This window comes from Cucurbita maxima, unplaced genomic scaffold (genome assembly GCF_002738345.1).
Source record: "Cucurbita maxima cultivar Rimu unplaced genomic scaffold, Cmax_1.0 Cma_Scf00034, whole genome shotgun sequence".
NCBI lineage: Eukaryota > Viridiplantae > Streptophyta > Magnoliopsida > Cucurbitales > Cucurbitaceae > Cucurbita > Cucurbita maxima.
In genome coordinates, this window is record NW_019272050.1 from 896130 (window position 1) to 911528 (window position 15399).

The window sequence follows — 15399 nt, forward strand, 5'->3', positions numbered from 1 at the left end:
GGCTCATTTCTTGTAACGGGCCCACGAATTAGGATGAATTATGGCCCAAAATACCTTAACACATGGGCTCATTTAGCTTGTTGTATATCACATATACCAAATTTCCACATTGTGGCAAGATAATATTGCATTAATATAATGAAATATACTCGATTTATTTAGTTATATGTAAATACATACTCAATATCTTTATTTGTCGCTGCCATACTGTTTGCAAATATAAGCCCACTGCTAGCCGATATTATTCATTTGGGTCTATTATGTATCATCATCAACCTCATAATTTTAAAACGCATCTGCTAGGAAAATGTTTTCATACTTTTATAAGGAATGGTTCGTTCCCCTCTCTAACTAAGAAACAAGGGTGTTTTTCCAATTCATTTCTATTTGCTTGTACATTCTCGAACTGAAATCATCTCTCTTGTAGCAATGAGTTACAACAAGTATATGATTGCTGAAATTAAATTGGGATAACGATGAACTTGAATAAATAATTCAGGCTTCTTGCTTGTTATCATCACCCATCTGTGTCGTATGAACTCGGCTCCTCAACTCTTCAAAAGCCTTCATGCTCTCTGCGTCAAAACCTCCCGCAAACTGGGAACATATTACATCCAATATGTCACCCACACTTCTAAAATTTTCAAATACTATAAGGTTCTTCGGGTGAAGAATGGAGATGAAATGTACCTGATGAACACGGAACGCGAAGCGGACGCCTTGCAAGACCAAAAACTCTCTGTTCGGCTCCTTCTCGGGTTCACTCATTGCATCAAGTTCTGATGCAACACGCTTCATGTATTTCCTTGCTAATTGTACTGATGAGAGCTTAATCTGCATTTGTAAAAGTACGATATTGTCTTCTTTAGGCATTTCCTTCGAGGGCTTCCCCTAAAGGTTTTAAAACGCGTCTACTAAGAAGAGATTTCTACACCGTTATAAGGAAGACTTCGTTCTCCTCTCCAACCGATGTGGGATTTCACAATTCACTCATCTTGAGGGTCCAGCGTCCTCATTGGCCCAGTTTTTGGATTTGATACAATTTGTAACGGCCCAAGTCCACTGCTGGCAAATATTGTGCTCTTCAGGATTTCTCTCAAGGTTTTGAAACTCGTCTATTAGGGAGAGGTTTCCACACCATTATAAGGAATGCTTCGTTCCCCTCTCCAACTAATGTGGGATCTCACAATCCACTCCCTTAGGGAACCCAGCTTCCTCGCTAGCACACCGCTAGTAGATATTGTCTTTTTTAGGTTTTTCCTTCAAGGGCTTTCTCTTATAGTTTTAAAATACGTCTACTAGAGAGAGGTTTATAAGGAATACTTCGTTCCCCTCTCCAACTGATGTGGGATCTCACAATCCACCTCCCTTGAGAGCCCAGCGTCCTCGCTGGCACGCCGCCGATGTTTGGCTCTGATATCATTTGTAACCGTCCATGCCCAACGCTAACCGATATTGTCCTCTTTAAACTGAATCTATTTGTGTTCCGTATCTAAAATGAAAACTAAACTCAAAACCCGAAGTTCTCAAAGAAGAAAAGATCGATCTTCTCGAAGTCATACCTTTCCAACAACACCTGTATCTGACAACCAATCAACTGGAATTCCAAACTCTCGATATCGCGAGATAGCCATGTCTCTTGTGCGTAGGAGTGCATAGACACTCTGCTCAACCCTGCCAGAAGACAAAGAACAAAAATAATGATTGGACATGACAACACAAATTGGAACATCCATGTTCCCAATAATGGAACATGGCAGCACAAGTTCAACAGTTGACTTGTTCAGACACAAGTTCTTTAATATGAACACCTTGTCGTTGTCTATACTTACTTCTCAAGCAAGGAGTACATTTTCTTTAAAGCTGCTTCACATGGAAGTTTCGGTTCATCGACGAACGTGGTGACCCGCTTCTCCAACTTCATTAGGTCCTGATACTCGAAAGACGCCTCTCTTAATGCATCTGCTTTTCCTTCTGGCCAATCAAAGTGCTTCAGGACAGCCCTTTCATCAACCTTAATCAAAGACAAGAAAGTACACTAATAAACAAGGAGATACATAGAATGAAATAATATTTGCATCTTCTTTGATGTAACACAAGTCCACCGCTAGCAGATATTGTCCACTTTGACCCGCTACCTATTGCCATCAACCTCACGATTTTAAAATGCATCTAGTAGGGAGAGGTTTCCACACCTTTATAAGCAATGTTTTGTTCTCCTCTCCAACCGATGTGAGATCTCACAATCCACCCCCATTGGGGACCCAACGTCCTCGCTGGCACACCTCCCGATGTCTAACTCTGATACCATTTGTAATAGCTTAAGCCCACCGTTAGTAGATATTGTCCCCTTTGGGCTTCCCTCAAGATTTTAAAACGAGACTAGTAGGAAGAGATTTCCACACCTTTATAAGCAATGTTTCGTTCTCCTCTCTAACCGATGTGAGATCTCACAATCCACCCCCCTTGGGGACCCAGCATCCTCGCTAGCACACCTCCCGATGTCTAGCTCTGATACCATTTGTAACAACTCAAGCCCACCATTAGCAGGTATTGTTATCTTTGGGCTCTCCCTTCTGGGTTTCCCTCAAGATTTTAAAACACGTCTGTTAGGGAGAGGTTTCCACACTCTTACAAGGTATGTTACGTTCTCCTCTCCAACCGATGTGGGATCTCACATTCGGTAGTCTTATATCTTTTTTATCAAAACTCAATCCATAATGGAGATTAGTAAATAAAATGAATGTCGTACCAAGAACGATAGCTCTTCGTCTAGCCAATTTACGAAGGCCACGACATCCTCTATATTAGAGAAGGTAGCTCCTCGAACTTCAGCCGCCAATGACATGACAAAATCGCCTTGAGTTTCCACATCAGCTTTAACCTGGATTTAGCAACGAACTTATCAACTGTCAAATTACTATATAATGGCAAGCTGAGAAGAGAATGATCTACTCACTGCTATGAGGAATGATGATCTGTTCTCAATCTCCCCAATCATGTTACTTCTAGCATCAGATACATTTGATGTTGTAGAAGAAAGTAGAGGAGTATCCTTCTTTGCCTCTCGTTTCATTAACGTCTGATAGAATTCAACTAACTCAGGCGCTCTATGAACCTTATCACCACCTACACCTTTAGCCAAGCTTCCCGGAGGAGGCGGTGGACGAGGCGGTCCACCAGGTGGTGGAGGTGGTGGTGGTAGAGGTGGAGCAGCTGGTACACCACCTTGAGGATTGGGACCTTTACTTACAGAAGCACCTGCTGATGGTTTTGGTGGTGGCTTAGGCGTTCGTGGAGGTCGCTTCTCGATCTCAGCTAGCTTCATCCTGCTTATGGCTGGAGACTCCGTCGTCTTATCTTCACCAGATGGATCAGCAGAAGCACTAGGTACAACTGGTTTTTCCTTTATTTGAGAAAGTTTTGGCGGCAAAGTTGCATATCTATCTTTATCTGTCTTACCTTTAAATTCAGTGTTCAAATTTGAATTTGAAATATTGCCAAACCTCTCTGCTCTTGCTTGATCAGCCCTTTCCTTAATTTGCTTCTCTCTTGCTAATGCCAGTTTATGTCGGTCTTTGTATGCTGGATATTTCTCATCTAATACTCCTTCAACTGATTTAGACATCAGCTGAAATGATGATGCTACTGAATTCAAGGATTCATTAGGAGTTTGAGTTCTGATAGTTGGCAGATTCGGGGTGCTTGGAGAGTCGGGAATTTCGTGTTCCATCATACCAAACGTGGTGATTGCAACATTGTCACTTGCATTTCTAAGCATCAATGCTTCTAATGGACCTCTTGGCTTCTGACTCATGCTCATCCTGCTCGGAGAACTCCCCGAAAATGATCTGGCTGGTGACGAAAGAGCGCTCGAATCATCTTTGCTCCGACCGCCCCATTTCTTCAACTTCTGGATCAAGCTTGGTTTCTTACTGAGGCTACTATATCTACTAAAGGAACTATCAATTGAAGCATTGTCAAAATCTTCACTTCCAGGAGAAGATGGTTGGGAGAAGTTGCTTTCGAGATCGGTGTCTCCTTGTCCACGTTCCGATCCAGCATACTCCAACATGAGTTGTTTAGCCTTCTCCTGTGATTTTGGGCTCAAATTCTTGTTGAGATCACGAGCGGATAGTTTTCCGGTAGGCGCCTGGTAGTTGCGGAGTTCATATCTTAGGCAGGCATTGACCCATCTAAGGTAAACTAATTCCTCAACTTCACTGAACCTATTCATTTGAAGTCCTTCAACTTGCTTTATTAAGTCCTCATTTGCATGCCTTAAACTGTTGACTTCCTCTCTAGTTTGGGATACCAATTCACTCTGCAACGTAAAAAAAGAATGAGCATTCAGGCATAGGAGACCTTTTTCAAGCAATAATTACTTGCCTGTTTGACCATACAAAAATCAAGTCTTTTGAGATAAAACTAAAAGCATCAGTGACATCATATTTGAGTTGCTATTTTCTAAAAAATCTGTCGTTTGAGAGAGGAACGAGTGCCAGTAAGGACGCGGGGCTCTAAAAGGGGTGAATTGTGAGATCTCACATCGGTTGGAGAGAAGAACAAAGCATTCTTTATAAGAGTGTGGAAACCTCTCCCTAGTAGACGCGTTTTAAAAACCTTGAAGGGAAGCCCAAAAGAAAAAACCCAAAGAGGATAATATCTACTAGCGGTGGGCTTGGGTTATTACAAATGGTATTAGAGCCAGACACTGGGCGTGTGTCTACGAGGACGTTAAGTCCCTAAGGGAGTGTGAGATTTCACATCGGTTGGAGAGGGAAACGAAGCATTCCTTATTATAAAGGTGTGGAAACCTCTCCCTAGCAAACGCATTTTAAAACCTTGAGGGGAAACCTGAAAGGAAATGCCCAAAAAGGACAATATATGTTAGCGGTGGGCTTGAGAGAACAAACATAGTGACTTATGACTTATGGCTTGGGCTGTTACAAACATGGTGACTTATTTGTAAGAGATGTTTCAAGTTCTTACTTCTGTCATGTTCGAGAGAGTCGAGATGCTATTCTCGGCAGCATCGAGTTTAATAGTCAGCTCCCGCTTTTCAATTTGAAGTTCTTTATTCATCCGCTTAAGCTCCATAACTTCAACCTCCAAATCCTTCACAGCTTTCAGTTTCTTTTCCATTTCATCATCTTTCCTTCTAGTTTCCATCTCCTTTGCCTGTAGACCAGAAACTTGTTGCTTAAGCAACAACAGCTGCCCTTTTGTTTGGTTAGCATCAAGCTGAATCTGCCTTTGCAGCTCCTTGATCTTATTCCTAGCAAACGCCAACTCCTTCTTAACCATACCATCTTGTGCAATCTCCTCTTGAAGCTTCTTCCTTTCAGCCTGCAAAGAGCTAATGGTAATATTAAGCATATCAATCTCTACTGCCTTGATCTTGAGCTGCCTCTGCAACTCCGTAATGTCGGATTCCTGCTCTTTTAATCCGTAGTATTCGAGCAGTTCACCTTCAAGCTTCACTTCCCTCTCCTCCAATTCCTGTACTAAGTTACGCAACTGTTCCAATTCGCTCGCGTTGTTTGCCATCTCGGTTTCATACACTCTATCCTTCTCGGCTTTGTCGTCGTCGATTTCAGGTAATGGAAACTCAATCTCCCCAGATAAAAGTTCTTCAAATTCAGGTAAAATGTCTTCATCTTCAGTTATATAAACAGGAACTTGATCAAACACACTACTTATTAACTTGACTTCTTCTTCCTCCTCTTCCTCCACCTAATATAAAAGAGAGTTCATTCAATTCAAGAAGGTATCCTAAATAGTTTCCAGGAAGCTCTAAACAATTACTTACATAATGTTTAATCTCCTCCTTCTCTTCACCATTTTCTAAGCAACAAAAAAGAATAATTTCAACACATCAGGCAACATAACAAAACTTATCCAGAGTTGAACAATGAAGAACTGTAGTTTGAATATAAATACCGGTGAGCTTGTCGACAGAGGCGACGGATTTTGAGTTTTTAACATTGATATGTCTTACAGCATAGGCTGCAACTGAAGCAGCTACCACAAGGCCTAGCCTGAGTACCATCAAGCAAATACTGACATAAAGATTTTAACTTCCCAGTTGAGATAACCCAGTTCTTCAAAACTGTAGCGCCCATTCCACCCCACCTCCATGGCTAACATTTCAAATCATTGTAGCCCCATGGAACCAGAGTATGCTGAGAATTTACAACAACTAGAAGTTTTAAGACAAATTTTGATGCTAACTAGCTAAGAGCCATGGTAGCCACCAATAACTAGTGGCCAGCGCTTATCCAAAAGGATTGCGTGCCAAGAATTTGTGGGTATTTAACATGTTGCACCACTCATTCAAAGGATTGAGCACACAGAGTATTAACACCAAAAAATGCTGCGTTAAAGCTCACCACAGACCAAGTGTGAAAGAAGATAGACACGAGCAAGGGCAAGGCTGTGACTTGATTCTTAGCCGCTTGCTCGATGGACCGAAGCATATGGAACCGTGCTGTCGAGAAGGCAACAAAGTAAGGCAAACTCAAAAGACGAATGGGCATGCAACCCACATGGTACCCTTTTTGGCATGTCTCTCGGGCTTCTTGTTTTCTTCTGCCAGCCGCTATCATCTTCGAAACAACTTGTTTAAATGGCTTAGACGGTTCATTAAAATCTGTCTTGAATGCGTGAAAAGTTTGAGACTGTAAAACAATGAAGAATGGAAAGTGATTTTTGGACATCAATTTGAGAATAGAGATGCCAATAAGTAGAGAATATTAGTGAGCCAAGCTTGCAGAATATGGCGAAAGGTAGCTTTCTGGGTCATAAATAAGAGAACCCAAACGCCAAAAAGTAATAGCCAATATGTCATGTCATCCAAGAGCGTGATTTTGTGGACCTTATTCATCCGCTTGGTTGACACAGTTTAGTTTCTTCAAAGTCGATAAATGTGAGATCTCATATTGGTTGGAGAGGAGAACGAAACATTGTTTATAAGGGCTTGAAAACTTCTTTTTAATAGACGCGTTTCAAAACCGAGAAGCTAACGGCGATACATAACGGGCCAAAGTAGACAATATCTACTGAAAAAGATTGAAATTTGGAATTGCCATTGAATCGATTCTTTTTAATGAATAAATCTGATCGCAACCCTGAAAAAGGATCCATGCCTAAGCTATGCACGATTGACCTATGCAATTAGTTACACTAGTCCTTGTTGAGCTATGTAGTTGATAGATTATCCAAAGTGTATACTACAATCAGTTGAACTATGCAGTCGACAGATCATTAGTACTCCAATCCAAAGTCACACGTATAGTTTTACTAGTTGAGTTATACCGTTAACAAACCATTACAAAATGACTTTATACGCCCAAAATTCCCTAATCTTTTGTTTATACACTATTCATTATGCAGAGAGAGAGAGAGAGAGTTCTTGTATACCCGAAAGTCTAAGGTTTTATGGTTTACACACATGAAGAAAAATGGCAGAAAAGGCTGTTTATTAAGAAGACAATGGCTTTGAATTGGAGACAAATGGCTGTTTGATGGTGGGAAGTGAAGGAGTATATTTAGGAGATATAGCAGTGAGCACCACAATTCCACCGAGCAAAGCCAAGGCCAGGCCTAGACTGTTGACAACCATGGCTTCAGGGCCTTTTCTAGGGACGTTTCTCTTTGTTTGCAACAATGTCAGCTTCTCTAGAAGCCCTGTTTCTGCTACTGTCACTGCCAATGCGTAACTGTATAGCCCAAGGAACACATGCCATGGCAGCACTCTTTCTCTTGTTGCTCTCACCTCCCTCCAATGCCAGAAGCTCAGAAAACCCATCATCCACTGCATTCAAACACACCATATTTTAGCTTAGTATCATCCGAATCGTCGCAGTTCGTTTGATTTGAATGTGTTTTGAGTAAGGGTTGGAAAATCTCAGGTTTTGGTCTCAACTTTATAGTTTAGCCCCGTATGGAGATGAGATTCGAACCTCTAGCCTTTTAAGTTTATAACATAACATTTCGTTAGGTAAAGTAGGACCATTTCAGAACCTGGGCATTCAAGGTCTTACAGAAAAAGACCATAATAAATGAGGGGCAGAGGACTCCCAATCAAGTTGGGATATAAGAAAGCAGCAATGGATGGCTCCTTCACATTGCCATCAAGAGGGCAAGGTGCTTCCTAATACTGAAGAAGAATTAAAGGCTTGCTTGTGATAATAACATCATATGTGTCCCATGGGTTACAATCCAAGGCTACCGCTAGTAAATATTGTCGTCTTTGAGCTTTTCCTTCCAGACTTTCCCTCAAAGTTTTTAAAACGCATTTGTTAGGGAGAGGTTTCCACATTCTTATAAAGAATGTTTCCTCTCCAACCAATGTGAGATTTCACAATCTATCTCCCTTCAGGGTCCAGTGTCCTCGTTAGTACTCTCCCATCGATGTGCGATCTCACAATCCACCTCTCTTTGGGGGCCTAGCGTCCTCGCTGGCACTCTCCAACCGACGTAGGATCTCACAATCCCTTCAGGGCCTAGCGTCCTCACTAGTACTCTCCAATCGATGTAGGATCTCACAGTCCGTCTCCCTTCGGAGGTCCAGCGTCTTCGTTGGCACTCTCCCATCAATGTGGAATCTCACAATCCACTCCTCCTCTTATAGCATGGCTGACACTCTCCCACACTATTGTCACTAGCAGATCTCAACAAGAATTCACAAGGCATTCATTCCAAGCATTGAATTGAAAAAGAAGAAACATTCTGGTTCTTCAACATTACATTTTAAACACATCTTTCTAGTTCAGTTCATCAAATTCAAGGCATGCAGGGGAAGAGTATATTAAGAATTTGATGGAAGTAAAGGGGTAAAGAGAAAGAGGAGAAAACCTGAGCTCCAAACAAAGTGAAAACGCTCAAACCCAACCAAGAATGTAAGCTGTGGAAGTTAGCCAGAAAGCCACGATCCCAATGAAACTTAGTCCAAATTCCAAAAATCCCAAAAGTCAAAGCCAGCCCTTGAAGAATCAGATGAACAGATTTCCTCAAATTCCTCGAACCAGGCAGCCAACTATGAACCAAAATCGCTGAAAATCATAGCAAAAAAACAAACACATGATACCCATTTCACAGATCAACAGATTGTATCAACATTTTGGGTCATACACACCTTCTCCGCTGAGTAGAATGAAACCAATTACCATGAACAAAGGATGCAGAACCTGCAAAGCAAAACTCAAACCCCTTTTATTCACACAAAATAAAACTTGGGTCGAAATCTAAATGGGTCGAAATTGGCATACATCGAAGATACGGTCATCTGGGGCCGGGGGAAGATGGCCGAAGCTAGAACTGAAGGCAAGAGCCCAAACGAAGATCAGAACGGCAACAAGCAGTCCCAAAATTCTGGCAAAAATGAGTAATGGGGTCAGTGAGGGCAATGCTGCGGCCATGGAGATGGAGAAGGCAGCCTGCAGCTCAACGATCTTGACGCGGCTGCGAGTGCAGAGGTTGGTAGGCTGTGCAAATCGCGGACAAAGAAACTGTGGGTCTACTTTAATTTATGGCTGCCGCTCTGCTGTGGAGTACACGGAATTGCTTTTGAAAACCAGACCTGGAAACTTATCTGGGGAACTGTGCATAGAGCCGATTTTTCATCTGGGACTTCACAAAATCGGATCGTTTAGAAGTTTCGATCACTAATTTTGAGAAAACAGGTCTGGAAATCGCACGGGTACTCATGGGGTTGGAGGGGGCAGGGGTTAAATACAGTCAACGAAAGATAAAAATATCCGTTTACTAAATTTGAAGGCTTGTGTAACGATGGAAGGATTGAACTTTGACTAGAATGAGAACTTTTTAGAGAAAATAAAATTTTTCCCAATCCATTGTGCTATTTTGGTGTTGTTGCTTCCATTTGTTTAAAAAAATATACATATTCTTACCAATCTATTAAAAATGTTCGACAAAAAATTGATGCAGAACAAGGTCAATTTTTTTAGTTAAATCTTAACGCGCATTTGTTGTTTTCAATTAAATCAAAACGAACATCTCACATCAATTTAAGAACTCTTTTGTCAACTTTCCATTCAACATTGTAACAGATTTTTTTATCAGTTTCAAAGTTTATCAATTTCAAAGATAGCTTTGAAACGTTTATGAACAAACATTTCAGGTCAATTTAAGAACTGTCTTGGCAACTTTCCATCCAACGTTGTAATAATTTTCTATTTCAAACATAATTTTGAAACATTTATGAAATGACTACATTGTAACTTTTGAAAATATAACAATATCTTTATCGACCGTTAGTTTAACCTAAAACAAAGCATAGAATGTTTGAAAACCACCAATCTTGGTAGTCTAACCCATTTGTCGACAGCCAATTCTTGAGCTCTGGCCTAACTTAAAGACGATAGCTCTCTCAACTCACTCATAAGACTAGTTCACCACTCAGAGGTCCCAATTCACCCCTGACGTTTCGTAGAATTATTGATCAACCCGACTACAACCTCAGCCTCAAGCATTGAGGATGCCGTTTTCAAAGGTTCAGGCTTCCACTAGGGAGTCGAAAGCATCAATCACCACAAGAGTGGTGAGGAAGCCTGACTGAGTCATCAGATTAGGCTTTCCGTACCGACATTCATTAATCATTAGTTTAAATCAATTGGAAAACTATTTCCCTAAAATGAAAAAGAGGAATAAAACAATAAAACACCAAAGTTTATAAAACATAAAATGATACATAATGATTTCACCAACTCGTCAAACAAGAGCCAAGTAACAAGACGCGCAGGTTGACAGTTAATTACAATAGAGAAAAACATCAAGAGGATGAGTTGAATAACTAGAACACCTTTAGTACATTTTGTGAATCGACAGAGCCTACAACACCAAATGCTTTCTTACAACTATGTCTGCACCTTTATAACAAGGAATATCACATGCTCTACTATTTATTTTCTGCACAACAGTATAAAACTCCAAGGAAAATTATAGCAGATCTTTGAGATATTAGCAGGCAGCTCATATTTGTATACAACAGTCGAGCATAATCAGGGTCACCTATGGATTATAGTTATGCATACCTCGCCCTCGACCCCTTCCACCATGGCCATATCCCCTCCCATAATAACCACCACGACGACCACCGCGTCCGGAACCAAAACCACCACGACCACCTCGGTATCTTGCAAACTCACCAAATGTCTGCAGCACCAAACAACATCAGATACTATGAAGAATGGTTCTAAAAACATACAACGTTAACCTATTCATATAACATACCTCAGTGTCCAACTTGATTTGTTCAAAGTATCTCGTCCTCCTACCGTTCTGAGCTTCATTGTTAGTAGTGTTGCTTGAGAGAGTATCAAAAAAGTCGTCCTTATTGTACACAGACTGTAGACATGATGTGAATCAGTTTTATGTGGGCAGGAAAGTAAGTATTTCTTTAACATAACAAGTCATAGCAAGTGTATGGCATTGAAAATAAGACCTTGATCCCCAACTTTGATGATTCACCGTCATCTTCTTCATAGGTGTCGTCTTCATCACTGAATTTTTCATCCCCGTCGTTGTATTTTGGAGATTTGGTATTCTTGCCAAGATGACCCCAGACTTCATCCTTGTTAAATTTCTCATTCATTGCCATGAAGTCAAAATCTTCTGTGAATTGCTCTGTTGGATGTTGGTTCTGCAAACAGAAAATAATACAGGTTAACAGAGGATTCCTAATAATAAGAGACCTAAATCAAGAAGCACACATTACCCCAAATCGTCTTCCTCTACCACGTCCCCTGTATATGTGCCGAGTTTGTGAAGTTGAACCGTTTGGCTGGGGAAAAACAAGAAGTCAAAACATTAGAACGCTATGTAGCATGAAAAGTACATTGGGCAAACAAATAGTATACTCCTAGTACATGAGATAATGACAAATATCCAAATCACTCTGATTTCTACTACAAACAATAGCAAACGGCTTCTAATGAAACATATTGTGCATATTTACACGATATCTGAACAGCCTAAATGTTAGAGAACACCAAAGAAGGCCTGAATATGTATTCCTGCAAGGACATTTAACCATATTGTTCCTGTATGTAGTATATGTGGCCACAGAAAGAGCACCTTCTGAACAACTCGTGAAGACGTCGGTAACGGTAATAACGGTGGCTGAGTATCTGCTGGAACTGGAACAGTTTGTTCGGCTGCTAGTGAGGAAGATGCTTGAATCACTTCCACATCCTTCTGAACTGTTTGCGAAGGCAGAGATGAAGAGACTACAGTAGTATGTAACAGCTGGTCTGGAGTCACAAGGGCAGGTGCAGGCGCACTTGTGAGAACAGAATTCGATGTTCCAATAATAGAGGATGTAGATTGAGAGACAGTTTGATAAGACAAAGCTGGACCAGAAACTGTGGTAGTTTTGTTAGTAGTTGGAGGCACAACAGGACTGACATCTAAACTTGCAGTCAAAGGAGATAGCGATGTCAAATTGGTACTTATGGGAGCTTGAGGAAGAGCAGAATTTATTGTCTTGTTGACCATTGAGCTTGATGACATCTCAGACGTCTGTGGAACAGTCAGCACAGATGGATGTGTCGAAGATACAGTTACTGGTGGCATTGCTGTGGATGATAAACTAGGAGCGGTAGGATTAGCAGAGAATAAAGAAGATGAAACTTCTAATGGATTTGGTGCCCCAGTGGGTAAATAAGCATTAAGATTAGGATATTGCAGTGGCTGCTGCAAGGAAGAAGGCAACGACAGGCCAGGTGGTGGACGAAGTAACGATTGCTGATGCATGTGAGGAAGTCCATTAGGGTGGCCATAATACCCTTGCCAGTACATTGGCAAACCAAGTCCACCAGCACTTGGATTTGGAGGAGGTTGCGAAGGAGAAGCTCCCCAAGACCCCACATTTCCTACAGGCTGATATAAAGGCAACCCACTCTGGAAATTAGATCCAGGAATTCCCATTGGCATGGCCTGAGAATTAATATCAGGCAAAGGCCCACTAACAGGAGGAGGCAGGCTTGAAGGAATCGATACTGGACGAGGATAGTGAGACTGCACAAAAAAATCCACCAAACACATAAGCTCACCTTCACATTAGGTTTAATAAATCGAGGAAGGGAGCAGGGGGGCCATGGGGATTTCCTTTACCTGAATAATAGCTGGATCATGGTTTATCAAGGATGTAGTCTGAACAGGCGGGGAAGATTTTACCTGTAGATCCTGCAAAAAGAGCCAACAAGTCAAAACTAATTTATAAGACAGCCTCGGCGCATGCCAACTTAAAAAGATCTTTTGCATGAATTAAATCATATAAAGAAGCTATGTTATAATGTGCCAAGTACATCACAAGGTTCATCGGTATCCACACAAAAGATACCTTGATGTCACAGAGGAATCATGAAACTCAGCATTCTGCCACTACCACGTTATAGTTAATAGTAATGTCTGTATAAAAGTTACCTTGATATCACTTCCACGAAACAAGATGTATTCAAAAACTTGGTCACTTGGTGGGACTTGTGGCCCATCCTTCTTTCTCCCTTCCGTTCCAAATGACCGTACTAAAAAGAGAAATATTTGAATATCACATAAATGTCAATTTTTCAGGCACCTTGAGAAAATGGATTAATATGCATCAATATGACATCAAGAATAATATTTTAATGAGAATTTCAGCCACTTGTCGCATCATGGATGGAAATGATGACTTCTTAAACATGAGGAAATGGAGTCAATATTTGAAAAGATTTCATGACGAGACCTACCTGAAACCCAACCTATCACTTCACTATGATTGGCCAAGGTTTGATCAAAATACAATACCTTCCTTAACCATGGAGCACTTCACTATGATACACAAAGGCAGCAGCATGCAAATAGTTGTTAATGCACTTCTACAAACTACAGCCATTCTTTTCCTTTTCATTTTTCTCCCCCAATAAGTGATACGTAATACAAAGGTAAAAACTAGCAATCAACATGAACAACACCCCGACAATAGTCAAGATCTACAAGGAGCATTTAAGATAATTCTACAATGCCACTCAAGGCAACTTTCCCAAAGATATCTAAACAGCATTTTCCCTAAGCACTTTGGTCAGATTTCCTACAGGGATGTCCATGTAACAACTGCTCTCTACAACCAAAGTATTGTTGGAAAAGCAAAGGAAGTGCCCCAAGTTTCAAAGCTCAACAAGTATATACAAAAGTGCCATCTGCACACAACTGATATTAACAAGAGACGGTGCCTTTTCCAGACCCAAACCGTAGCATTGACTCCTTTAAGAACAAGAGAGATTAATAAGAGAAGGTGCCATTTCCAAAAGCAAACGTTTCTACCACTGCAGACCTCACAAAACAAGAAGGGCTCCAGTTTTATTTACATTATACCAAACACTCCATAAACTTCTTTGCTGAGGTTTCGTTAAGCCGAGGTAAACCACCCCCTGTTTCTCTTCCAAACGAGATAGTTGTTATAGCATGGCAAAGGGAATCCATTTGAAAACCTTCATGCCCATTTGGGAGTCCAGGAAATTCTTTTCTATTTCAAAATCCCTTTCTTTTTGCAAGCTAGTAATTTTAGCCTGGTTTACAAGACGAACACCTTCTTTGCAATATTCCCCAGACCACCAAGAAAAAATGGTATCATCAATAACATTAAACAGTAAAAACTCCACGCAAACTCTACGCACAATTCAGTTTCGCAATCACAGGAGGCCAATAATTAGCCGGGATGTGGTTTGAGGATTCAGACGCGTATCACCGTATGAATCAATTCGGTAAATTTAAATCTCCTAGCTAGTAAATGATGCAAGACAAGCACCCAGACGAGAAAATCTAATAGAACTTCGTAATTCCTCCCTACGGCGGAGTAAAAAGGTCAAAATCTCCCTTAAGAAACGAAAAATCTAAACCTAAGATTCGCCAGGAACTTCACCGATCTAATAAAAAACATCACGCTCGACTAACAACGACGAATCGGATCCAGGAGAAAAACAAATCAAACCTTCCCCAACACAGAAAAAAGAGAACATCAAAAATTAGAAACTGGGGCGGAGGAAATTACCATTTCTAAGTCCGATACTAGACTCTTCCGTGTTGATGTTGTAAAGAACGCCTTCGTATCTAATCTCGCTCTTGGAAGTCAAGCTTATCAAGCTTCCAACATACGAATCGGCCGCCGAACTGGATCTGGAATCGCTCTCGGAAGCCATAACCTCCGACCCAGAAACAAATCTGAGGGAAAGAAAAGAATAGGGTTTTGGTTTGGGAAGGTGTGATGGAGAGAAGGTGGGTTATGTGGCGCGACCTGTCAGGGGAAAGCGGTAGGAAATTGACGAAAAGCGCTTCTGCGAGCGTTTTATTAAACAAAACCATTCGCGACTGCACAAGAAATTATCCAACAAAAAA

At 41.0% G+C, this 15399-nt stretch overlaps 3 protein-coding genes across 3 annotated transcripts; all 3 read right to left on the bottom strand.

Moving 5' to 3' along the window:
* Positions 1–409: 409 nt before the first annotated feature.
* LOC111467669 (protein CHUP1, chloroplastic-like) lies at positions 410–6591 on the bottom strand. Its single transcript, XM_023112654.1, has 9 exons — positions 5944–6591; positions 5813–5847; positions 4993–5736; positions 2960–4324; positions 2753–2884; positions 1833–2014; positions 1563–1674; positions 691–834; positions 410–597 (listed from the first exon to the last, which is right to left on the bottom strand). The coding sequence occupies exons 1-9, from the start codon at positions 6050–6052 to the stop codon at positions 496–498; spliced, it is 2925 nt and encodes a 974-aa protein (XP_022968422.1). The 5' UTR covers positions 6053–6591; the 3' UTR covers positions 410–495.
* A 731-nt stretch (positions 6592–7322) lies between these two features.
* Positions 7323–9704, bottom strand: LOC111467678 (probable transmembrane ascorbate ferrireductase 4). Its single transcript, XM_023112663.1, has 4 exons — positions 9273–9704; positions 9140–9191; positions 8860–9056; positions 7323–7816 (listed from the first exon to the last, which is right to left on the bottom strand). Exons 1-4 carry the CDS (start codon positions 9420–9422, stop codon positions 7484–7486), a joined length of 732 nt encoding a protein of 243 aa, XP_022968431.1. The 5' UTR covers positions 9423–9704; the 3' UTR covers positions 7323–7483.
* A 973-nt stretch (positions 9705–10677) lies between these two features.
* LOC111467672 (protein decapping 5-like) lies at positions 10678–15399 on the bottom strand. Its single transcript, XM_023112656.1, has 8 exons — positions 15056–15399; positions 13450–13550; positions 13138–13209; positions 12100–13041; positions 11741–11806; positions 11468–11665; positions 11257–11370; positions 10678–11178 (listed from the first exon to the last, which is right to left on the bottom strand). The coding sequence occupies exons 1-8, from the start codon at positions 15201–15203 to the stop codon at positions 11035–11037; spliced, it is 1785 nt and encodes a 594-aa protein (XP_022968424.1). The 5' UTR covers positions 15204–15399; the 3' UTR covers positions 10678–11034.